Here is a 25,563-nt window from a genome sequence, read left to right as displayed (position 1 = left end):
CGGATGAGGACTCCTTGCATTCTGGGTCTGCATACAGAGATGAGGATGAAGGTCCCAGCTCAATGGATATACCTGAGCTAATTAGTGTTATGAAAGCCATTCTATCCTTAGAGGAGGCAGCAGAGCCTTTGTTAATATCCAAGACACCTGTGTTTAAATGTCCCAAAAAACAGTCAGGACTGAATTTCCGGGGTCAGAACAACTGACGGAGCTTATGCAAGAGGCTTGGGTAACACCCAATAAGAAATTATTCCCATTATCCTCTTCTAACTGGGGACTGTTTAAAAAGGGAGGTGGCTCCCAAAGTAGGGGCCTAATTCAGAGTTGATTGCAGCAGCAAATTTGTTAGCAGTTGGCCAAAACCATATGCACTGCAGGGGGGACAGATATAACGTGCAGAGAGGCTTAGATTTGGGTGGGGGATTCCAGGGTGGGAGGACGATTTCTTTATTTTGCAATAGATCTGACAGTAGTCCACCACAGATACCTGGGTGCAAAAAGCGGTATCTCACGGTTATGCGCTTGCATTCAAGAAACACCCTCCAAAAAGGTTCTTTTGTACCAGCCCGTCTACTGTGAAAATGAAGGTCAGGACCTTGCAAGAGGCAGTTCAGAGGTTGCTTCAGTCAGGAGTGAAAATTCCAGTTCCTCCTGTGCAACGAGGACAAGGTTTTTATTACAACATGTTTCTAGTCCAGAAGCCAAATGGGTCGTTCTGGCCCATTCTCAATCTCAAAGCTCTGAGCAAATACATTTGGGTGCCTCATTTTCATTTGGAGATTTTACATTCCATTATTTTGGCCATGAAACTGGAGTGGTATCTCTGGATATCAAGGATGCTTACCTGCATGTTCCTGTAGCACAGTCCCATCAATGCTACCTCAGGTTTTCTATCCTCCAGCAACACTTTCAGTTTCAGACCCTACCATTTGGACTGGCCACAGCTCAAGAGTGTTTACCAAAATTATGGTGGTAATGGCGGCTTATCTCTGTCGGCAGGGGATAAGGATTTTTCCATACCCTGATGATTTATTAATCCTGGCGCAATATCAGGAATTACATCAGTGTCATCTGCAACAGACAATAGCTTGTCTGCAGAGACACGGTGGCTCATAAATTGGGCAAAGTCATCCCTGGTTCCATCACAATGAATGACACACTTGGGGGCTGAATTGGATTTGGGTCTTCAGAGAGTATTTTTACCTCTGAACAAAATATCCACAATACAGTTGAGGATTCAGGAGCTGCTACACAGTCAAGGGGTATCACGCAGCGATGTATGTGATGGGATCTATGGTGTCGACTTTCGACATGGTGGAGTATGCTCAATTCCACTCGAGGCCTCTACAATGTCTGATCCTTTCCAAATGGAATGGGTTACATCAGACAATAAAAACTCAGACTATGGAAGTAAGGAGGTCTTTAGCCTGGTGGCTACAGACATCCTATCTGGACAAAGGGAGACCTTATTGGATCTCAGATTGGGAGGTTCTGACAACGGATGCCAGTCTTCAGGGCTGGGGAGCAGTGTCAGAAAGAAGTTGCTTCTAAGGGCAGTGGACCAAGGATGAAAGTTGACTGCCAATAAATATATTGGAACTTCGGGCCATATACTGTATATGGCACTCATTCAGGCAAAGGACATTCTTCAGGGGAAACCAGTTCAAATTCGCTCAGATAATGCAACGGCAGTAGCATACCTCAATCATCAGGGAGGAACTTGCAGCCAAAAAGCAATGAAGGAGGTAAGCTGCATTTTAAGGTGGGCAGAACTTCTTCATCCAGCCTTGTCCGCAGTGTTCATTCCAGGAGTCCTAAACTGGGAAGCAGATTTTCTCAGTCGACATTCCATTCATGCAAATGATTGGGTTTTACACCCCGAGGTCTTCCAGACTCTGGTAGACAAGTGGAGGTTACCGGAGATAGATCTCATGGCTTCCCGTCAGAACAACAAAGTTCTCGCACATGGGTCAAGGCAAAGAATCCCAGAGCGACCTTTGTGGATGCCCTGTCAGTAAGATGGGACTTTGGTCTGGCCTATGTGTTTCCACCGATCGCTCTGTTGCCCAGGGTGATGCGAAAGGTAAAACAGGGAAAGGGCATCATGATACTAATAGCTCAGGCTTGGACCAGAAGACATTGGTACACAGATGTGCAGAGGCCGTCATTGGATACTCCGTTCCTACTCCCTCAACGTCTAGATCTACTGACTCAGGGTCCTTGCTATTACAAGCACCTGGATTGGCTGTCTTTGACGGCGTGGCTCTTGAGACATCCATCCTGAAAACAACAGGTAAATCAAACAAACAATGCTTAGAGCAAGGAAACCATCCTCAGCTCGCATTTATTACCGAATATGGAAGGCCTATGTTCATTGGTGCAATGACAGGAAATTTGACCCTTATGGGTTTCAGAGTTTTCATAGACTTAGCATTCCTTCAGGCAGAAATTGATAGAGGTCTACGGGTGGCATCTTTGAGAGTTCAGGTGTCAGCATTGACTGTATGGTTTCAAAAGATAATTGCTAACCTACAGGATGTTCGCACTTTTTTCCAAGGACTGCTTCACATCCAACCTCCTTTTGTTCCTCCTACAGCTCCTTGGGATCTAAGTTTAGTCCTAAAGGCGCTTCAAGTTGCCCCATGTGAACCACTGAAGCAAGTGGATCTTAAATGGTTGACAGCTAAGGTTCTCTTTCTGCTGGCTATTGCTTCAGCTCGAAGAGTTTCATACTTAGAGACATTGATATTTCATCCAGATAGAGCGGTTCCCAGATCCGTACATCAGCGTGTTGTTTACCTCACCCAAGTGAAACTGCCACTCGGAAATGCTGACCAGCAGCCATCAGGGAAATTCTTCATGTTAAAAATCCCCAATTTGCCAATTCTGACTATATTCTGGTCGGGATCAGTAAAGTGAAATTTTTTAACATGTTGCATATACTGTACTCGATTCCCTGACCCGGCTTTGTGGAATCGGATAATTGCAGCAATGTGTAGCAGATATATGGGGGCCATAAAATCCCAGTCGACGGTGCGACTGAAGGGACGATATGTCTCACCGCCCGTACACACTGCATGATGCGGTGGGCGATGACGCAATGGATTGTTGCCCACCACATGGAAGATGCATGCCGTTGTTCCCTGGGGCATCCCATTGAGCTGCATGCCTACATGGGCAAACGAGGGAATGACTCAAATGAGTGTGCGATTAGCCGTACACATTAGATGAGATGGACAATATTTTGTTTCGATCCACGATGGAACGATATATCGTTAGATGTATCATCTAATGTGTACCCGGGGCAAGAGTGGTACATCTTGTATTAAAATCAAAGTAAAAACTAATTTAATAAGAGTTAAGGCCCATACACATTAGACGATGTCGCTCTGTGAGCGACATCGTCTAACGTTTCCCCCTCCCGGGCCGGCCGGTCGGCGGCCGCCTGTACGCACTGAGCGATATGACAGCTCATATCGCTCAGTGACGTCACGCCCCCGCCAGCCCTGCATGAAGGTCGTGGACGACAGTCCACATCCTTCATGCATGCCCTACCGACAGCGACGATCGTTGCCGACCCGCGGGGCCGCGCATCGGTCGTCGCTGGCGGCATACACACTTAACGATAAAATGAGCGACGTCGCTCAAGGAGGGGGAAAATGAGCGACGTCACTCATTATATCGTTAAGTGTGTATGGACCTTTACTGTAGACCAAACAATTGCTTATTTATATTTAGCATAATAAAAACCAAGCAAATGTGACAACAATTTTTAAAAGGAAAAAGAATGTTATTAAACCATATTTAACATTCCAGGTTAAGTCGCAATGCTTATTGAATAAAATACTTATAGCAAACTGACATACATAATAAAGAATTATAATTGTAAAACCATATCAAAATAAAATGGGAATAAAACACAGAAACTAAAACCTATGGTCATGCAGGGTCGGACTGACCCACAGGGGTACAGAGGAAACCACCGATGGGCCCCACTGCCTGGGGGCCCTCCTCCTCCTCTAGGGATCAGGTTCCAGACTGTGTTCTTTAATTATACATTATACATATGTTACATTATACTGCACAGGACTATGGTGTATTCTCTACAGTGCATTGCCAATATTTTTCTGGTACATTATCATGCACGCACTAGCAGTATTTATATATTTGTCCAGGGGCCCATCCCATGCACTCACTAATGGCTAGGCAAACCAATGTAGCGGCAGGCCACACCCCCTCTGGAGACTGACCACATCCCTAAACATGGGCCCCTACCACTGCATTCCCCGGTGGGCCCTTTATGCCCCAGTCCGACACTGTGGTCATGTACTAACTTTTAGAATCTACAGTCTGGGAAAGGCTTAGAGGGTTTGGACATGTTTTAGTAGCACATTGATCCATCAAAAATCTTCCATTTTCAATATGATTTATTGATATTTAACCATTTAACTGACGATTTTTTTCTCCAAAAACCGCTCAGAAATTGTCGGGTTTTTTATGAGTGAATTAGGTGAAGAACATGAATTGAACCCTATCCAAAATAATTTTAGTTAAAAAAAGAAGAATTTTTTAAATTTTATTTCCCCCCAAAAACATCGGAACATCAATTGGGAACATCGTGACCCTCGAAACATCAGTAACATCGCGACCATCGTGACTTTAGTTTTACACACTGGACAGCTGCCAGGTACACAGGGTGCGGCTGGGGGTGGCTTGGCGGGGAGGGGGGGTTGGTTTAACCTTAGCAGCTGCCATTGTCTGCAGCCGCTGGAGGAGGGGGGATCCTGGCGAGCTGACCTATCAGCAGTGATCAGCAGCACGGCAATCAGTAGGGGAGAGTGCTGGGAGACAGAGGGACCTTCCGGGCCCTCTGACAGCAGCAGCGGAGGGAAGTTTCCCTTCCCTGCCGCTGCAACCACTGTCTATCTGAATGGACGCATCCTGTGCGACCAGGTCAGATAAAGCACTTCCAGGTGTGGTCGTATCTGATGCGACCATGCCAGGCAGGTGGTAAGATATATTTTTTCCTTGAGGTGAGCTGGCGTAATAATCCACTTTACCGTCAATTTATTGCCCTCTGGTCTAACTAGGGTTATAATGAAGGGGTGGGTGCAAGGCAACAAGGAGGGTGTAGCAGAATGAGGCATTATCTCAGACCCATATGGGCGCTTAAGAAAATACCATGATAGAAAAGCCAAATGTATAACAAACAAATGTATTGTACTCCCCTGGTTTAAAATGTTTCTTGAATGTCCCCAATAGATGTTGACATGAAAAAAAAAAAAGATACAGAGAGGAAAAATCCTCGTATAATATTGTTTGGATAAATGCACACTACAATTATAAAAAAGTGTAAGTTATGATTGGCTTATCATCACCCTAAAACGGAGAAGGTGTGTACTTTCCCCAGACAGAGATAGTTTCAGGGGATGCCCCCCTAAGCAGAAAACTCACAAATGCAGCACCTGTGTACAGGCAACAATAAATCTTAATCTTGTGTTCACACAACCGACAGAAGATTCATGGGATGACCCCTTTCATGAAACACTCACAAACAAAACCTTGTATGGTTTGCATAGTAGGTGAGTTTTTAGGCCTCCTCAGTACCGTTCTCCATATTCTCCCTTGTATTCACCTTGATTCAGACATCCCCTGAATCTTCTGTCGGTTGTGTGAACATAAGATTAAGATTTATTGTTGCCTGTGTCATGAGGCGGGTGCTCACTGCCATGGTCCGGCCGTTGCCGATGCGGCTGTTGGCGCTGTTGTGCGGCCCCAGGGGGACATGGGGCGGACGCTCACCACCGCGGGGTCCGGCCGCTGACGGTAAAGCTGCTGTGGTGCTGGTGTGACTGCAGGGGGGCAGGGCGGTCAGCTGTGAGGGAAACGTGACTTCTGGGAGGGCAGGAGGATTGATGATCAGATAGGCTGACATGCTCTTGTGTGTCTGCAGCACAGGAGGCGGCCATGTTGGAGACCAGATCATCCTGTGCCATTGAGCTCCACTGGGGTAAGTGGTTAGCCAATCCTGCGGCTTCACTTCTTATAAATAAGCTTGGCTTTAGGCACTCTCTGCCAGTGCTTTGTTGTTACTAGACAGCTTCCCAGCTCTGTGCTCCTGCAGATTTATCTGTGTCCATCCAATTGTCCTGGTCCCTACTCTGCATTCCTCACTGTTTGATACCTGACAGCTCCCCAGTATGCTGCACAGTTAACTGGACGGTACCACCAGCTTATCCTGAGGTCCGTGGTGGGGTGCTAGCTTCCCCGGAATATTCTTCAGTCTTGACTTAAAGGCACAGACACAGAATTCTTCAAGACTCGCCTTAAAGATTCAGCCTCAGCCTTCACAGTGCTCCAACCTCGGCTTACAATTACCCAGAGTCCACAGTTCTTCTCAGTTTCTCAACCTCGTCTTTTGCATATCCAGTCTGCATTCTTTCCGCTAAGTCTTCACAGTTTTCTACAGCTTCTCCACTATCCAGTTTCTTCCAGAGTTCTTTCGCTATGTCTTTCAAATACCAAGGACTACAATTCTTTACAGCTCGTTAACCCAACACCCAGTATCCTCCATTCGTCACTCACATGAACTGCCTCCAGCGAATCAGCATAACTCCCCCCTTAATACGTTCAGACTTTTATCTATCAGTTGCATTGAAGCCTGTTTGTTTCTTCAATAAAGTATATGAAAAGGAATTATCTTCGTCCTCCTACTTTCCTACATTCAGGAGCATCTACTCCTTTAATTGGTCAGAGTCCAACGGATTCACAAAAACACCCTAGTGTGACAGCCTGTACACAAGTGCTGTATTTGTGAGTTTTCTGCTTAGGGGGGCAACCCCTGAAACTGTCTCTTTCTGGTGAAAGCACACACCTCCGTTTTAGGGTGATGATAAGCCAATCATAACTTACACTTTTGTGAGTGTTTCGATATAGAGGGCAACCCCATCACAATATTAAATTACTCTAAGTGGTCTTTCGCATGAAAATTGTGATTGTAGTGTGCATTTATCCAAACAATATTATTCCTCTCTATATCTTCTTTTTTTTCATGTCAAAATCGATAAAAGTGACATTGGGGGCATTCAAGAATCATGTTAAACCAAGGGAGTACAATACCTTTGTTTGTTATATATTTGGCTTTTCTATCATGGTATTTTCTTAAGCGCCTATATGAGTCTGAAATAATTAGTTCTTCAAAAAACAGTATTCAGGGCCTTCGGTATAACCCTCTATCTTAAGACTCATTAATGCAGCTTAATTGTGCGCACTCGGACTGTACCATTCCAATTTCTATAGCAGAAGGTGGCAGCCTGCTAACCTTTTCTGCCTTGCAGGAGGCAGGAGGGACACCCTGCAACATAGAAGGGTGCCGGGTGCCTTTCTTCATGCTTCCTGATGCATTTCTTGTTATGACTTGCGATAAGGATTGTCCAATATTTCAAAAGATGCAAGATATTAAAATAGAATTTATCAATTATACTCATAAAAAGGTAAATTGCTACATTCAAGGAAACCATCCAAAAGCAAAAACAAATGTAAAAAAAGTTCATTAGAGTATTACATAATTTCAGCTCTATATATATATATATATGGTAAAGTGTATACATATTTTTATTTTGTAAAGCTGTAGTTATATTATTTATATGATGCAATATATCACCATTAATCTTTCAGTTTGGATTCATTTCTCCATGGACTTCATACCCTATTTAAGGGACATTATGAAATATCAAAAGAAGAAGAATGGGTGTTTGCGGATATGGACTTGCTGCATACAGTTGTTGCCCCAGCAATTCGAATGTCCTTGAAGCTCCATCAAGTATGTGTCAAATCATATGTTTTACTATGATCCTTGTCACATTCAGAAATACAGCAGGTATATAATGTGGGCTAAGAGTAATAATTTGGTGTACATAGGGAGGAAGTAGCACATTGGAGATGATGAAGGTGCAGAGCCAGATTAAGGCTATGGGGTGGCCTGACGCACTTCAAACAGCGGGGCCCCTAACAAAAAGACAGGCAGGTGAATTTTATATATATGCATATACTGTATATATATATATATATATATACACACACACACTGCTCAAAAAAATAAAGGGAACACTTAAACAACACAATGTAACTCCAAGTCAATCACACTTCTGTGAAATCAAACTGTCCACTTAGGAAGCAACACTGATTGACAATCAATTTCACATGCTGTTGTGCAAATGGAATAGACAACAGGTGGAAATTATAGGCAATTAGCAAGACACCCCCAATAAAGGAGATGTTCTGCAGGTGGTGACCACAGACCACTTCTCAGCTCCTATGCTTTCTGGCTGATGTTTTGGTCACTTTTGAAAGCTGGCGGTGCTTTCACTCTAGTGGTAGCATCAGACGGAGTTTACAACCCACACAAGTGGCTCAGGTAGTGCAGCTCATCCAGGATGGCACATCAATGCGACCTGTGGCAAGAAGGTTTGCTGTGTCTGTCAGCGTAGTGTCCAGAGCATGGTGGCGCTACCAGGAGACAGGCCAGTACATAAGGAGACGTGGAGGAGGCCGTAGGAGGGCAACAACCCAGCAGCAGGACCGCTACTTCCGCCTTTGTGCAAGGAGGAACAGGAGGACCACTGCCAGAGCCCTGCAAAATGACCTCCAGCAAGCCACAAATGTGCATGTGTCTACTCAAACATTCAGAAACAGACTCTATGAGGGTGGTATGAGGGCCCGACGTCCACAGGTGGGGGTTGTGCTTACAGCCCAACACCGTGCAGGACGTTTGCCATTTGCCGGAGAACACCAAGATTGGCAAATTCGCCACTGGCGCCCTGTGCTCTTCACAGATGAAAGCAGGTTCTCACTGAGCACATGTGACAGACGTGACAGAGTCTGGAGACGCCAAGGATAATGTTCTGCTGCCTACAACATCCTCCAGCATGACCGGTTTGTCAGTCGGTCAGTAATGGTGTGGGGTGGCATTTCTTTGGGGGGCCGCACAGCCCTCCATGTGCTCGCCAGAGGTAGCCTGACTGCCATTAGGTACCGAGATGAGATCCTCAGACCCCTTGTGAGACCATATGCTGGTGCGGTTGGCCCTGGGTTCCTCCTAATGCAAGACAATGCTAGACCTCATGAGGCTGGAGTGTGTCAGCAGTTCCTGCAAGACGAAGGCATTGATGCTATGGACTGGCCCGCCCGTTCCCCAGACCTGAATCCAATTGAGCACATCTGGGACATCATGTCTGGCTCCATCCACCAATGCCACGTTGCACCACAGACTGTCCAGGAGTTGGCGGATGCCTTAGTCCAGGTCTGGGAGGAGATACCTCAGGAGACCATCCACCACCTCATCAGGAGCATGCCCAGGCGTTGTAGGGAGGTCATACAGGCACGTGGAGGCCACACACACTACTGAGCCTCATTTTGACTTGTTTTAAGGACATTACATCAAAGTTGGATCAGCCTGTAGTGTGTTTTTCCACTTTAATTTTGAGGGTGACTCCAAATCCAGACCTCCATGGGTTAATAAATTTGATTTCCATTGATAATTTTTGTGTGATTTTGTTGTCAGCACATTCAACTATGTAAAGAACAAAGTATTGAATAAGAATATTTCATTAATTCAGATCCAGGATGTGTTATTTTAGTGTTCCCTTTATTTTTTTGAGCAGTATATATATATATATATATATATACATACATACACACACACACACACACACACACACACATGCATATACATGTTTACATGTTCTGTACATATATATATATACATACATATATACATACATATACACACACACACACACACACACACACACACACACACACACACACACCACAGGGACAAAAAGATAGCAGCAGGATAAAAAAAAAATCAATACAGCCACCTTACGTTTTGTTCTGCTGCTGGTAGAGGCTGCTGGTGTCACAGGAAAGCGAGAGCTCATTCCTCCATGCACCCTCCGCTGGCCTGGCTCTCCACTGCTTCCCTGCAGCCTGCGCGCCCACCCAATGACTGAGCCACAGGCTACTACCTCACACACCATTGGACAGCTAAGCCACCACTCAGCTGTCCTGTACTTCTATGCAGCGCCGATGCCGCGGCTGTTAGGTTGCCAGGGCAAACTATGGGGAGATAGGAGCGCAGTGCAGCGGATCGGTAACATAGATCATATCTGTGGCTGACAGCCCCTATTAGAAAAGGGGATCCCAGGGTACTTACCCCCAGGCTCCCCCTTCCCCCTTAATCTGGCTCTGTGAAGATGGTAATACAGTACATAACACATATGTAACAAAGGAAGATTTCTAAGAAAGGCATATGAGAAGTGAGAGTGGCAGATACTTTGGTCTTATAACAGATGGATGACTACATTCAACATGATTCCTAAATGGTTATACAAAGGTTGGTACAGGTTGTGAATTTGCCAAATGCGAAAGACCTGGAGGGGAAGATTTATCAAACCTTGGAGAGAGAAAAAGTAGAGCTAAAGTACCAACCAATCAGCTCCTAATTTTCATTTTTCAAACACAGCTTCTAAAATGACAGTTCGAAGCTGATTGGTTGGTACTTCATCTCTCCAAGCTTTGATAAATCTGCTCCAATGGCATGCACTTACTGTACTTACTTGTGTTATGTACAGCCTTGGGAAGGCTAGAAGGCTTGGACAATTTCTTAATAGCAGACTGGTTCCCCCAAAAAGCATTCCATTTCCAAGATCATTTATTCTTTTTTTAAAAAAACATTTTTACCTTATGGCGTCATACTAGTCTTTTTCAACAGTTTTATAAATGGCTCCCACATATGACACCTGATTTGGTTATATTAATTCCAGTGATAGGATTAATGTACGCAAACCTGATTTTTTCACAGTTGAGCAGTTATCATCAGTCTGCGCATGTGTTCCGCTGTGCATGTGCCGTGATTGTCAGTGAGGATTTATTTGTACAGTGCGTGACAAGCAGGGGGAGGTAATGGGGAGTGGTGGCATAAATTCAGGTGTTTCACTACCATTTTGGGGGCATGTTTGAGGCTGTGACTATGATCCATTACGCAGCTGCAATGTCTCCGGCGTTTTACTTCCTGCGGCCATGCTGCGTGACCATAGGGCTACCCCGAACTTTGATGAGATCGGATAATCTGCGACGGATGCTGCGTATTTGTACGTAACCACTGAGATTTGCAAAGCCGCCAGAGGGCACTCAGTACAAATCCAGGTTGTAGTGACATTTGCATATTTTCGCACAGCTGCTGCATACAAATTTGCAGCTGAGAATGCATTTGCGTACAGAGTTCCACAATTTTTATATGTTCTTTATAGTTAATTTATATATCACTATTAACATTTTATTTTGTTGTTTTCAGAGGTTTACTGCATGTGCAGTATGTATTATGTTTATCACCACTGAAAGTGAACACAATCAAAAGGGGGAATCCATTTGCCATTGGGAAATGTAAAAAAGCCTGTGGCGCAGGTTTTTTTTTGCAGGCGCGGGGTTTGGTATTCAGTTGCGGGGCAGAAAATGGGCCACAGTGATTTCTATGGAAATCACTGCACTGCACTGAGCTCAGCTGCTCCGCTTCTCAGTATAGGCCCTTGAACATTTTCAACCCCAGGCTAACGTGATCACAGTCAGGCTGAGGTGGGAGAGCAGTGCGTCTTACAGTTGGATGATCCATGCTGCCGAGGGATGATGTCACTGCTCTGGCCCTGATGTATGAGGAATACACCACTATCCAAACTGTGCATGCAACTTGTTTCTTACCGCTGGGGGTACTTTAATATTCCACTGCCAGACTAATTGCTCCTCCATCTAAGCCTGGCTGTGTACCACAAAAACAGAAATGGTGGTTCGATCTGCGCTCATAAAAAATGGCTGCCTATATGGTACAAAAGAGCCTTCACCAAGACCCCAAATGGAACACTGTATAGAAATATGACCACACCTGGTGCCACCGTACAACAAGTGATAGAGTTAAATCACAGCTTACTTTTTGATCAATTTGATTGACAAATTAACTCTTTTCAGAGGGAATTAATATCTGCAGAATTGAAACAAAACAAACATAGTGCAGCCAGTAGTGCAAAAAGGTATTGGAAGTTTTATTGGTTCCGCTCACATAAATATGAGTCAATACTGCATATCATCCACCAGGAGGTGTGACACCTCAATTTCAACGGACATCTCTATGTGCTGTGAACTCAGAGAAATGCGCAAATCACCAGAAACATGGTCGCCATGTAATTTTCCCGATAATTATGTCACCAACACTGGCAGACACGGGACTCCAAAGAGGTAAGTATAATTATATGAGTGTGCACTGCGGGCATCCCTGGACCCTGGGGCCATTGTGCACTGCATACCCTGGACCCATTATAGGTATGCCAATGTGCTGGCGTTTCAGGGTGGCAACATGGAGCATTCCAGAATATGGTGTCACGTTTCTGGGCATGCCGAAGATAAATCTACACTGGCCCCTGCAGAGTAATTTCACTGGACATCCTGAGAACAAGGGTTATTCAGATGTCTGTCAGTCACGCAATTGATCCGATGGCTGCATCTTCGGATGCATCACTGGATAACAGACACCTGAAATGGGCATCTGTTACCTTAAGACAACTCCTGCGGCTTTTGCTTAATTTCGCACAGCCGCTGCGTACAAAGATGCAGTGTTTGTGCTATATTTTACATCTCTCAATCAGGCCCACTGTACCTATATACATATATATTTGGACACTGACACAATGTTTGTCATTTTAGCTGTTTACCAAAACGTATTTAAGCTACAGTTATATCATGAATATGATTTTAAAGTGTAGATCAGCTTTAATTTAAGGGTATTCACATCCAAATTGGAGTAAAGGTTTAGGAATAACAGCTGTTTAGTAGCCCCCTCTCTTTCAAGGGACCAACAGTATATAGAAACATAGAATTTGATGGCAGATAAGAGCCACTTGGCCCATCTGATCTGCCCTAAACACATGTACATGCACTCACTTACAGACTAGGGTTAATTTTTTTGTTGGGAGCAAATTAACCCACCAATATATATTTGGATTGTGGGAGGAAACTAGAGTACCCGGAGAAAACCACGCAAGTACGGAGGGGGAAGGGGGGTGGGGGATGTACAAACTACAAACTCCACAAAGTTTGGGCCATGGTGGGAATTGAACCCATGCCTTAGTGCTGTGAATGCTAGTCATTACACGACATGTACTGCCCAAGTAATTAGAAAATTAACTCAAAAGTTGTTTCATGATCAGATCTAGGTTGTTGCTGTGAACCCACAACATGCTGTCAAAGGAGCTTTCCATGCAAGTTGTCACAATCCCATGTAGTTTCTCCTCCATGCCTGGGGTGGCGCTCTCTGCTCTGGTGTTCAGAGTTCTGCTCTGTATCTGCAGCTTGATTAGTAGCTGCTACCACAGCTGTGAGCAGCACCTGTACTCACTACTTAGGCCAGCCACACAGGCTCCCTGTTGCCAGTTCATCGAGTCAAGATTGTTACAGCTCCTGGTCCTGGCCATGCTGATTTCTGCTGCTAAATCGACCAAAGAACTGCCAGTGCTCTTGTTCCCGGCGAGTTTCTCCGTAGTCTACCCCAGTGTCTCCGGTGCTTCCAGCATTAACTGCTGCACAGCTTCCAGCGTTCTCAAGCAGCTTCTGGACTTTAATGTGTCTCGGTCATCAGCGTGCTGGGAGTCAGTGTCTGCATCAGAGTCTTTAAATATTATTTTCAAGTTCCTAGAATCATCAGTGTCTCCAGTCATCGCTTACCACTTTGCAAATCATCTGTGTTTTCAATCATCATTCACAAGTTCCTTAACTCATCAGCATCTTCAGTCACCATTTACAAGTCTGCAAATCACCAGTGTCTTCAATCATCATTCACAAGTTCCTTAACTCATCAGCACCTTTAGTCACCGTTCACAAGTTTACAAATCATCAGTGCCATCCTGTGTTCCAGTTACAGTGCAGTCCTGCAGTCCAGCTACAGTGCAATACTGCAACCCTGGTACGTGCATACTCTACCACAGTCTACATCATTCTCATGTACTCACAGTTTCCTGGCATCCCATGTCCCCATAGTTTTCCCTTTGTGTTCTCTAGTTATTCCTGCTTTATATTTATTGTTTACAGTTGTACGTTGCTTTAATAAACTAGTTATTATTCCGTGAACCTCAGTCCCTGCTAATATGTTTTCACACTGGGAGATCCAAACGAATTCTGACAGTATGAACTGGCCAAAAACAAAGAGCAGGGGAGATAATTGCAGTCTGCCTGAGGGAGTTTTCTCACAGCTCGTTAACCCCTCAGCTCCCGGGACATCACCTTCTTTAGATTTGTTACAACTGGGGGTTTTAAAGGAGAAGTTAGACCAGCTACAGACTTTAGTGTCCGGTATTCTATGCGTTCTTCCTGAATTCCTGGGGAGACTGGTGGACCCCAGTAAAATAGCTCCAGAAAAGGAGTTTTCTTCTGACCCATGGACTGGGCATGCTAGGGGCACCTCTCCTCCTCGGACAAGAGGCAAGTTCCAAAGTTTCCCTCGACCTAGCCTCTCTGAAACAGAACGCCAGTATCGTAGAGACTATAAACTTTGCCTGTATTGTGGGGGTCAAGGACATTTTATTTTAACCTGCCCCATTCGAAAACCAAGAAATGAGGGCAGAGTGTATCTCCAATCTTTAAATACCATCTGTCACAAAACTGGTCTTCCACCTAGAGTTTCCAAGCCTGTCGCCCCAGGAGGGGGTTCTTCAGAGTGTCCAGCCCCAAGAAGGGGTTCTTCAGAGTATCTCGCCCCAAGAAGGGGTTCTTCAGAGTGTCCAGCCCCAGTGAGGGGTTCAGAGCGTCCACCCCCAGTGAGGGGTTCTTCTGAGTGTCCAGCCCCAAGAGGGGGTTCTTCAGAGCGTCCAGCCCCAAGAGGGGGTTCTTCAGAGCGTCCAGCCCCAAGAGGGGGTTCTTCAGAGCGTCCAGCCCCAGTGAGGGGTTCAGAGTGTCCAGCCCCAGTGAGGGGTTCTTCAGAGTGTCCAGCCCCAGTGAGGGGTTCTTCAGAGTGTCCAGACCCAGTGAGGGGTTCAGAGCGTCCAGCCCCAGTGAGGGGTTCAGAGGGTCCAGCCAGAGAGACTACAGAGCGCTGCCCAGCCAAAGAGACTACAGAGCGCTGCCCAGCCAGAGAGACTACAGAGCGCTGCCCAGCCAGAGAGACTACAGAGCGCTGCCCAGCCAGAGAGACTACAGAGCGCTGCCCAGCCAGAGAGACTACAGAGTGCTGCCCAGCCCGAGAGTCTACAGAGTGCTGCCCAGCCCGAGAGTCTACAGAGTGCTGCCCAGCCCGAGAGTCTACAGAGTGCTGCCCAGCCCGAGAGTCTACAGAGTGCTGCCCAGCCCGCGAGTCTACAGAGTGCTGCCCAGCCCGCGAGTCTACAGAGTGCTGCCCAGCCCGCGAGTCTACAGAGTGCTGCACAGCCCGAGAGTCTACAGAGTGCAGCCCAGCCCCGTGAAGAGGGGGCTCTTGCCTCGGCCCAGCCCCGTGAAGAGGGGGCTCTTGCCTCGGCCCAGCCCCGTGAAGAGGGGGCTCTTGCCTCGGCCCAGCCCCGTGAAGAGGGGGCTCTTGCCTCGGCCCAGCCCCGTGAAGAGGGGGCTCTTGCTTCGGCCCAGCCCCGTGAAGAGGGGGCTCCTGCCTTAGTTCAGCCCCGTGAAGAGGAAGTTTCTGCCTTAGTTCAGCCCTGTGAAGAGGGGGTTCCTGCCTTAGTTCAGCCCCGTGAAGAGGGGGCTTCTGCCTTAGTTCAGCCCCGTGACGAGGGGGCTTTTGCCTTAGTTCAGCCCCGTGACGAGGGGGCTTTTGCCTTAGTTCAGCCCCGTGACAAGGGGGCTTTGAGCATTATGTCAATCTCAGAAGAAGAATCTAGCACTCTCGTTTCTCACAACACAGGCCATATATCTAGACACATAGGCACTGTTGTAGTCCTGGGTTCCAATTCTACTACTAACTTGTTGGCTCACGATTTGGGTACAGCCCAGTCCCCCAGGACTTCCAGGAAGGACCAAATCCAAAAAGTATCATCCAAGCCTCTAATCAAAGTTCAGTTAGGATCATCATATATTTCTGACCAGTCTCCTGAAAGTCTGTCCCCTCCTCAGTGTCCTGATGATCCATCTCCAGTGTTTCCAGAAAATCAAGTTTCCACTTCACAGAATTCATCCAACGCTCCATCTTTGGATTACTTTGATGGAGATTTAACGCAATACTACGCACTAGTTAATCGATATGTTTCTATGATGGAGACAGATCTTTCCCTCGGAATTACTCCATCCAACATAGTTAAACTTTTATTCCTGACTTTCAGAGGAGAAGCCGCAGCTTGGGCTAATCCACTAATTGAGACCAATGACCCAGTTCTTCTCAATCTTGTGGCCTTCAGTGAAATGGTAATTAAGAAATTCAATTCATGGTCTTACCAGTCTTCAGTCCCAATTGAGGTTCCTGCCCAGCCGGGGTCATCTAAGGTTCCTATCTATCTTGATTCATCCGAGAATCCTGTTGCCAGCTTAGAGACTCCAGCAATCAGCTTACCTGTTGGTTTTCTTCAGCTCCAGTCTATTGTTCCTACTGGGAAATCCACAAAAAGGAGAAAGAAGAAAAAGGGAAAATCTAAGTTGAAAGCCTCTGTTGGACTTCCTTGGCAGCATGAGGATACCTGATATGCCCTCTACCTTTTGATTCAGACTCTGACATGTGTTGAGCGTCTGGAATCCGCTCCTTAGGGAGGGGGTACTGTCACAATCCCATGTAGTTTCTCCTCCATGCCTGGGGTGGCGCTCTCTGCTCTGGTGTTCAGAGTTCTGCTCTGTATCTGCAGCTTGATTAGTAGCTGCTACCACAGCTGTGAGCAGCACCTGTACTCACTACTTAGGCCAGCCACACAGGCTCCCTGTTGCCAGTTCAGCGAGTCAAGATTGTTACAGCTCCTGGTCCTGGTCATGCTGATTTCTGCTGCTAAATCGACCAAAGAACTGCCAGTGCTCTTGTTCCCGGCGAGTTTCTCCGTAGTCTACCCCAGTGTCTCCGGTGCTTCCAGCATTAACTGCTGCACAGCTTCCAGCGTTCTCAAGCAGCTTCTGGACTTTAATGTGTCTCGGTCATCAGCGTGCTGGGAGTCAGTGTCTGCATCAGAGTCTTTAAGTATTATTTTCAAGTTCCTAGAATCATCAGTGTCTCCAGTCATCGCTTACCACTTTGCAAATCATCTGTGTTTTCAATCATCATTCACAAGTTCCTTAACTCATCAGCATCTTCAGTCACCATTTACAAGTCTGCAAATCACCAGTGTCTTCAATCATCATTCACAAGTTCCTTAACTCATCAGCACCTTTAGTCACCGTTCACAAGTTTACAAATCATCAGTGCCATCCTGTATTCCAGTTACAGTGCAGTCCTGCAGTCCAGCTACAGTGCAATCCTGCAACCCTGGTACGTGCATACTCTACCACAGTCTACATCATTCTCATGTACTCACAGTTTCCTGGCATCCCATGTCCCCTCAGTTTTCCCTTTGTGTTCTCTAGTTATTCCTGCTTTATATTTATTGTTTACAGTTATACGTTGCTTTAATAAACTAGTTATTATTCCGTGAACCTCAGTCCCTGCTAATATGTTTTCACACTGGGAGATCCAAACGAATTCTGACACAAGTGAAGCAGGCCATCCTTTTGCTGCAAAAACAAAGACAGTCCATCACAGAAATAGTGGGAACCTTTGGAGTTGCCAAATCAACAGTTTGGTACTGAGAAAAAAAGAACTGCTGAGCTTGGCAACACAAAAATGCCTGGACATCCACATAATACAATAATGGTGGATTATCGCAGGATCCTTTCCATTATAAAGAAAAAAACACTTCACAACATCCAGCCAAGTGAAGAACACTCTCCAGGAGGTGGGAATATTATTAGTATCCAAGTCTGCCATAAAGAGAAGACAGGATGCAGTCAGTATCCTGACAGGATGCAGACGGTCACAATCCTGACAACGACATCCCGGATGTCAGAATACTGACACATTCGGGTTAGGGATAGGGTTAGGCTACGAAGGGGAGGTTAAAGTTAGTTTGCAGGAGGTTAGGGTTAGGCTGCGGGAGGGGGGGGATAGGGATAGAGAGAAGGTAAGAGTTACAGTACTTAACACAGTGTATCAACATTTTGACAGTCGGGGTGCTGCTGTCGGTATTTTGATCATCGGCATCCTGACTGTCGGTATCCTGTACCCAAGCCAAGAAGACTTCACAAAAACTAATACAGAAGGTTAATTTCAAGATGCAAACCATTCATAAGCCTCAAATACGGAAAGGCCAGATTAGACTTTGCCCAAAAAAATTTAAAATAGCCAGCCCAGTTCTTGTACAGCTTTCTTTGAACAGATGAAACTAAGATCATCCTGTACCAGAATAATGGGAAGAAAAAAGAATGGACAAGGCTTGGAATGGTTTATGATCCGAAGCATACTAGATTTTCTGTAAAACACAGTAGAGGCGGTATGATGCCATTGTCCTGCATGGCTTCCAATGGCATCTGGGTCACTAGTGTTGATGATGTGACAGAAGACAGAAGCAGCAAGATGAATTCTGAAGTGTATAGAGATATACTGTCTGCTTAGATTCAGTCAAATTCTGCAAAGTTGATTGGACAGTGCTTCACAGTACAGATGGACAATGACCCAACGCATACCATGAAAGCAACCCAGGAGTATTTTTAAGGCAAATAAGTGGAATATTCTGCAATGGCCTAGTCAGTCACCTGATCTCAACCTGATCTAGCATTTATTTCACTTGCTGAAGACAAAACTAAAGACAGAAAGACCCATGAAAAACAACAACTAAGGATATTTGTAGTAAAGGACTGGCAAGCATAACAAAGGAGGAAACCCAGCATTTGGTGATTGACATGAGATTCAGACTTCAGGCAGTCACTGCATGCAAAGGATTCTCAACAAAATATTAAAAATGATTTATTTTTTTATGATTATGGAGCTAATTCAGACCTGACCTTTTCGCACAGCGGGCGATCAGGTCTGAACTGCGCAGGTGCCGCAGTGCGCCGGCGCTTGCCAGAGATGTGATCAGCATCTCAACCGAGCAATCGCCTCTGCCTGATTGACAGGCAGAGGCGTTCGCTGGGTGGGAGGGGGGAAGAGCCAGCATCGCCTGTGCGGGGTGGGGAGGGGGTGGAGAGCCAGACATGGGGGGCGGACTAGCCCTGTGCTTGGCGTCCATCCGCATGTCTGTGAAAGTGATCGTGGATGTGCTAAATTTAGCACATCTACGATCAAGTCTGAATTACAGTACCCCCTATGTTAATTTGTCCAATTACATTTGAGCCCCTGAAAATAGGAGACTGTGTATAAAAATGGTAGCAGTTCTTTAATGTTTCATACCATATATTTTTTACAACCCCTTCAATTAACGCTGAAAGTCTGCACTTCAATTGCCTCTCCATTGTTTAATTTCAAATTAACTGTGGTGGCGTACAGAGCCAAAGTTAGGAAAATTGTGTCAGTGTCCTAATATATATGAACCTAACTGTAAGTAGGGCTGGTGCTCTTGACGTGCACTATAAAATTATTAAACGTTAAAATAAAAATGACTTGCTAAGCTAACTAATTGAAAGACTAGCTGGTGTCATGATTCAAAATGTTTTGGGGTGACTCCTCCACTAATCGTCAGGTGCAGTAATTGCCCCTTTTCCCTACTAAACTAGGGCATGGCCATGTGCATTCTCCTTAAGGGGCCCATACATCAGCAAGATCCTGTGATTTATTTCCCAGATATATTGTTACCCCAATCCATCTTACTTGCCCATACATTACAGATATATTTCAGTGATTTGCAGATCATTTTCAGCTAAACAGATCTGCCAATCTTGAAAAACTCATCAGTTTACTAGAAACGGTCTGCAGATCTGCTGATTGTTGCCCATACACTAGCAAACTACAGTCACCATTTTTATCTGTGAAATGAATCATGTTGAAAAACCTGATTTAACAATCCCAATCGATTTGTGGCTGAAATCTGTAATCAGTGACCCTCATACATTGCAAAATTATTGACACAATCATCTGTAAAACGTCTGATTGTCCCATTTTATCATAGGTGTATGGGCCCCTTTACACTACACATGCAGCTTTGGCAAAACAAAACTTGCACAAAGAAGATCTTCAGTGTTTTATGATTGCAAGGCTACCCTGTTTCATTTTAAGAGCACTGTCAGACTTTTAAGAGTACTGCCCCGCAAGAACATCACCCCAACTAGGTACATTACGTAGGATTAGTGTTTTGGCGCAGCTAAGTTGCAAAGTTCATGGCATGCTAAATGAAGGTATATAGCGCAATTTGAGGATAGATGTATATGAATGCATCTGTACTTCCTTTCACATGTAAGTTGTCATGCATAATGTAATTATTGTTGAATGTCTGTACAGGGACAGTTTGCTTGTCCAGAAGAATATGAAGACCCTCCTGCACTTTATGAAGCTATTAAGGCATTTGAAGAAAAAGTTGTAATATGCAATGAGGAAGATCCTGCCTGGAGGTCTGCTATATTGTCTAACAAAGAGGAACTGCTGACCTTGAGACATGCTGTTGATGAAGGGAGAGATGAATACAGTGTCATTATGCTTCACAAAAGTTACCTCAGTTTTAAAGTTATCAAGGTAAAATCTAAAAAATTTAATTATTTAATTTGCAGGAGCTTTGTGCGTTTATCTGACTATTTGTCATAGGGGCATTATATACAGTATGTTACCTTTGTTAATTAAATTTTTCCAATGTTTCCTTATTATAAAATGGCAAACATTCAAAGTAGAAATTTGATTTTTAATTTATAGTGTATGAATATTTTTATACCGCTGGGTTATTAACAGATTGTGAAATATTTCAACCTGTTCTGGATTAAACAAAGAAATACATAATAATACAGATGGGTCCTCTGTTATCTTGGCTGTTTCTGCGCCTAGATGGAGGTTTAGTCACGCCTAAGCAATAGCTTAGGTTGCTGAGTTTAATCACGGACAGGCGCGTTGAGGCATGACTAGATACTCAGCATGCAATACACATCTCCACCACTGGGTGGCTAATGTTCCACGAATCCAGTACTTTAGTTCGAATAGCGGCAGATTGATCTACAATACAAGCTCTGGCAAATGGTCAGTGACGACTGTAATGTTAATATACAGTCCTGTACTGCATACTGTACACACAGATGGTGACCAATGGTCAGACGGAGAGAGTAAAAAAATAATAATAGTTTATACAGATGCAAATTAACATGTTAAAACACTTGTGTATGCAGACGCAACTAATGTGTGAAAGGAATAATGTAGCTCATTGACTTTAAAGTATGTACAGTGCACTAAATGAGCGTCGAGTCCCCTAACGGCATAAACATACACCAATGGGAAGGAATCGCTGCTTCCATTACTTTTACACATGAACTTGTGTATCTTCCATGCATCGATGTGGGCTAGCGGTAAAGGCTCCCGCCTCCCACGCTGAGAGTCCCGGGTTCGTTCCCAAAGTGCCAATCTATTATTTTTTCCCCCTGACATTCACTTTATAAAATTTTTTTCTGTGTAATCGATTGTAATACATTTAATGGAAGAGTGCACACAGGTTTCACATAAATCAGGGTACATCTGAATGAGCGTCTGATTCCGCTATCTAAAATACACAGTGGTAATGAGCACCCATAGACATACTGTACCAATAAATATAAATGAGTGCATCCTGATGCAATTAACTGCTTGAGCAACACAGTACTGTAGATCATTGGCAATAGAGATTCTGAGTTGTACTTTATGAGAAGGGATCACTGCTGTACCATTTACACACCTACAGTATCAACGCGACTGCAGTTCTCTATGTGATTTTCATATACAGTATACTGTAGTATTGTGTTACACATTTATTGTAACCTGACCTCCCTCCCTGTCTACTGTATGAACTATGTAGGCTGCCTGGGGAGAAGGGGGGTAGGGGAAGGCGGTGGAAAATACTGTGTTTTGCATATGAGCGTCCGAGTCCCCTAATGGCATAAACAAACAACAATGGGAAGGAATCGCTGCTTGCATTACTTTTACACATGAACTTGTGTATCTTTCATGCAGCGATGTGGGCTAGCAGTGAAGGCTCCCGCCTCCCACGCTAAGAGTCCCGGGTTTGATTCCCAAAGTGCCAATCTATATATTTTTTTCCCCCTGACATACACTTTATTAAGTTTTTTTTCTGTATAATCCATTGTAATACATTCAATGAAAGGATGCACACAGGTTTCACATAAATCAGGGTACATCTGCATGAGCATCTGATTCCACTATCTAAAATACACAGCGGTAATGAGCACCCATAGGCATACAAGTAAACATAAATTAGTGTCTTCTGATGCAACTGTTTGAGCACAGTACTGTAGATCATTGGCGTTAGAGAATCTGTGTTGTACTTTGTGAGAAGGGATCACTGCTACTGTACCATTTGCACATCTATCAAAGCGACTGCAGTTCTCCATCTGATTTTCATAAACAGTACAGTATTGTGTTGTACATTTATTGTAAACTGACCTCCCTCCCTGTCTACTGTATGAACTGTGCAGTCTCCCAGGGGGAAGTGGGATTGGGGGTAGGGGGAGGTGGTGAGTTAATATTGTTTCTGCATTATGAGCATCCAAGTCCCTTAACGGCATAAAGGGGAGGTGGGGATTAACCAGCGGAGTTCAGAGACTCTGTCGAAAATATTAATTATCTGTCGAGACCCAAAAAAAGAAACCAATAAATCAATAAATACAAATAATGTGTACAAAGCAATGGTCCATTGACATTCAGTTTATGTGAGCTATTAAATGAAATTCAATCAAAATGGTTTTTAAGCTTAATATTTTCAGTTCTGAGGCTTCAATTGGCTCATAATCAGATTGGTATGGAAGGGGAGATGATTAGTTACCAGAAGATACCAACCCCAAGTTTCTGTGACCCCCACAAGGCTCATGGCAAATGTCGGAATCCATATTGGGTCTGAATTAATGGGCCCATTATAGTCTATGGGAAAATGGGTCAACTTTATGTCCTGATTTCACTGGTTCTTGGTGTCCCTGAGATTTGGGACTGGTACCATACAAAATGGGAGACTCTGCTTTCGGGGGAATACCAACCACTAGTTTATGTGACACCGCAAGGGAAATGGCAAGCAACCTCCAGTTGTCCGCTCAGCTTGCACGGGATGCGGGGTTTCTGGCTAGATAGAAAATACTGTCCAGAGATGCTAAGCACTATGTTTTGGCATCCAGGAACTTAGGGAGGAGCTTTTATCTCTCTCCATTATACTTAGAAAGATAACACTTGTCGCTGTACGTTACAAGCTGTTCATGCTATTCAGTTCTCAAATGCAAAATGCTGTACAGAGATTCTAAGCATGGTTATTTGGCATCCAGGAACTAAGGGAGGAGCTTTTATCCCTCTCCATTATACTTAGAAAGATAACACTTGTCGCTGTACGTTACAAGCTGTTCATGCTATTCAGTACTCAAATGCAAAATGCTGCACAGAGATTCTAAGCACTGTGATTTGGCATCCAGGAACTTAGGGAGGAGCTTTTATCTCTCTCCATTATACTTAGAAAGATAACACTTGTCGCTGTACATTACAAGCTGTTCATGCTATTCCAGTACTCAAATGCAAAATGCTGTACAGAGATTCTAAGCATGGTGATTTGGCATCCAGGAACTTAGGGAGGAGCTTTTATCTCTCTCCATTATACTTAGAAAGATAACACTTGTCGCTGTACATTACAAGCTGTTCATGCTATTCAGTACTCATGCAAAATGCTGTACAGAGATTCTAACACAGTGATTTGGCATCCAGGAACTTAGGGAGGAGCTTTTATCTCTCTCCATTATACTTAGAAAGATAACACTTGTCGCTGTACGTTACAAGCTGTTCGTGCTATTCAGTACTCAAAAATGAACAAATGAACAAAAACCATTAGTAGAGGGCTCCATAACATTTACCAGTGCTCTGCTGTACAAGTGACTAAATGACTAGGATAACGGTGTGTTACAGTACGTTTACATCAGAGAAAGCTTAGTTTATCATTACCTCTATGATAGTGGCGTCCTATCTTTAGTCTTAAATTGCCATATAAAGACAAAGGACTTTGTGTACGAAACAGCTGCTTTTGTAAGCCGCCCTTCCCGAAGGGTCGGAGGTTAAAATTTAAAATGGCCCCGTGTACTTCACACTGACTGTGAGGGTCGCTTTAAATTTTCTCCTCCAACACACTGTGAAGCCGTTCCTTACAAAAACTGCCGCCTGACTGGATGGCCATAAAACATTTTCTCACAGTTTACCTCTAAGCAATTAGGTAAGGGTTCTTTGATGAGGATATCTTATTCTAAAACTAATACAAACATCTTGAAATAAACATTTTTAATGACAGCATTTAATGTCGACCCTGTCAATTTTTCTGTTCTTTTTTGCAGTTGCCATCATGCATGTACTGATCACAGTTAAATTAAAAAACAAAAACACAATTTACAGCTGCTAAATAAAATAATGATTTATTCAGCATATCAGCAGCTGCAGTATGCTCATAAGTCAGATATTTCCAATCTTCTCCAAATCATGGCACACTGACCAAGATGCTAAAATTAATTATATGCCAGTTGTAGTAAATGGAGTACATTCTAAGGAAGGAAAAGTTACCAGTGGAGTACCCCAGGAATCTGTACTTGGACCAGTGCTCTTTAATATCTATGTTAGTGACATTGCAAATGGTATTGAAGGGAAAGTATGCATTTTTTGTAGATGACACAAAGATATGCAACAGTGTAGACATACCAGGAGGGGTAAAACAAATGGAGGATCTAGGTAGACTTGAGGAATGGTCAAGAATGTGGCAACTACAGTTTAACGCAAACAAAAAGAAAAATCATGCACTTGGGTCTCAAAAACCCAAAGGCTAAATATACACGTTTGAGTCACATTATTATGACCACCAGCTAATAGACAGAGTAACCTCTTCGGAGCCCCAACGTAGCAGGGTTTACTGAACTGTCATTTTAGAGACACATCTGGTAGCCCACAGGTTCATCTTGGCGGTGAGCTGCACCACTGTAGCGTGTCAGTCGGGCCTCACGCACCTTCGCAAGTGACGTTCACCTCTCACATCCGTGGCACGTGGTGCTCTGCAGTGTCCACGTCAGTATTCGCAATGGTGTCATTTGTCTAGTCATGATGCACCTTCACAGCAGCACATGAACAGTTCACAAACGGCACTGTTTTAGAAATACTGCCACCCTTGGCCCGAATGGTGATAATCATCCCTTTTTGCAACTCAGATAAATCATCCCTTTTACCCATGACAGCAACGAGTGATACAGTATATGTTCAGATGGCCTATCGCACACCTTATATACAGTACCCACCGAGTCAGTGTACGACAAGTGACATGGGCTATGCGCTACTGACGTCAAATGTATGAGGTGGTCATAATAATGTTACTCGACCGTGTAGTTTCAATGGTACTA

General features: G+C 44.4%; 1 protein-coding gene and 1 long non-coding RNA gene across 2 annotated transcripts in view; one reads left to right on the top strand and one right to left on the bottom strand.

The window, feature by feature from the left end:
- The window catches only part of PCNX2 (pecanex 2), an 809,726-nt gene that overhangs the window by 698,093 nt on the left and 86,070 nt on the right, over positions 1-25,563 (top strand). Inside the window, exons 29-30 of the mRNA XM_063917734.1 lie at positions 7,678-7,822; positions 20,471-20,701. Coding sequence (XP_063773804.1) covers positions 7,678-7,822; positions 20,471-20,701 — 376 coding nt within the window. The remainder of the gene's footprint in view (positions 1-7,677; positions 7,823-20,470; positions 20,702-25,563) is intronic.
- LOC134910094 (uncharacterized) overlaps positions 1-25,563 on the bottom strand; it is a 70,890-nt gene that overhangs the window by 6,497 nt on the left and 38,830 nt on the right. The gene's annotated exons all lie outside the window — the stretch shown is intronic.

Source organism: Pseudophryne corroboree, chromosome 4 (genome assembly GCF_028390025.1).
Source record: "Pseudophryne corroboree isolate aPseCor3 chromosome 4, aPseCor3.hap2, whole genome shotgun sequence".
NCBI lineage: Eukaryota > Metazoa > Chordata > Amphibia > Anura > Myobatrachidae > Pseudophryne > Pseudophryne corroboree.
This window is presented reverse-complemented; position numbering and strand designations above follow the sequence as displayed.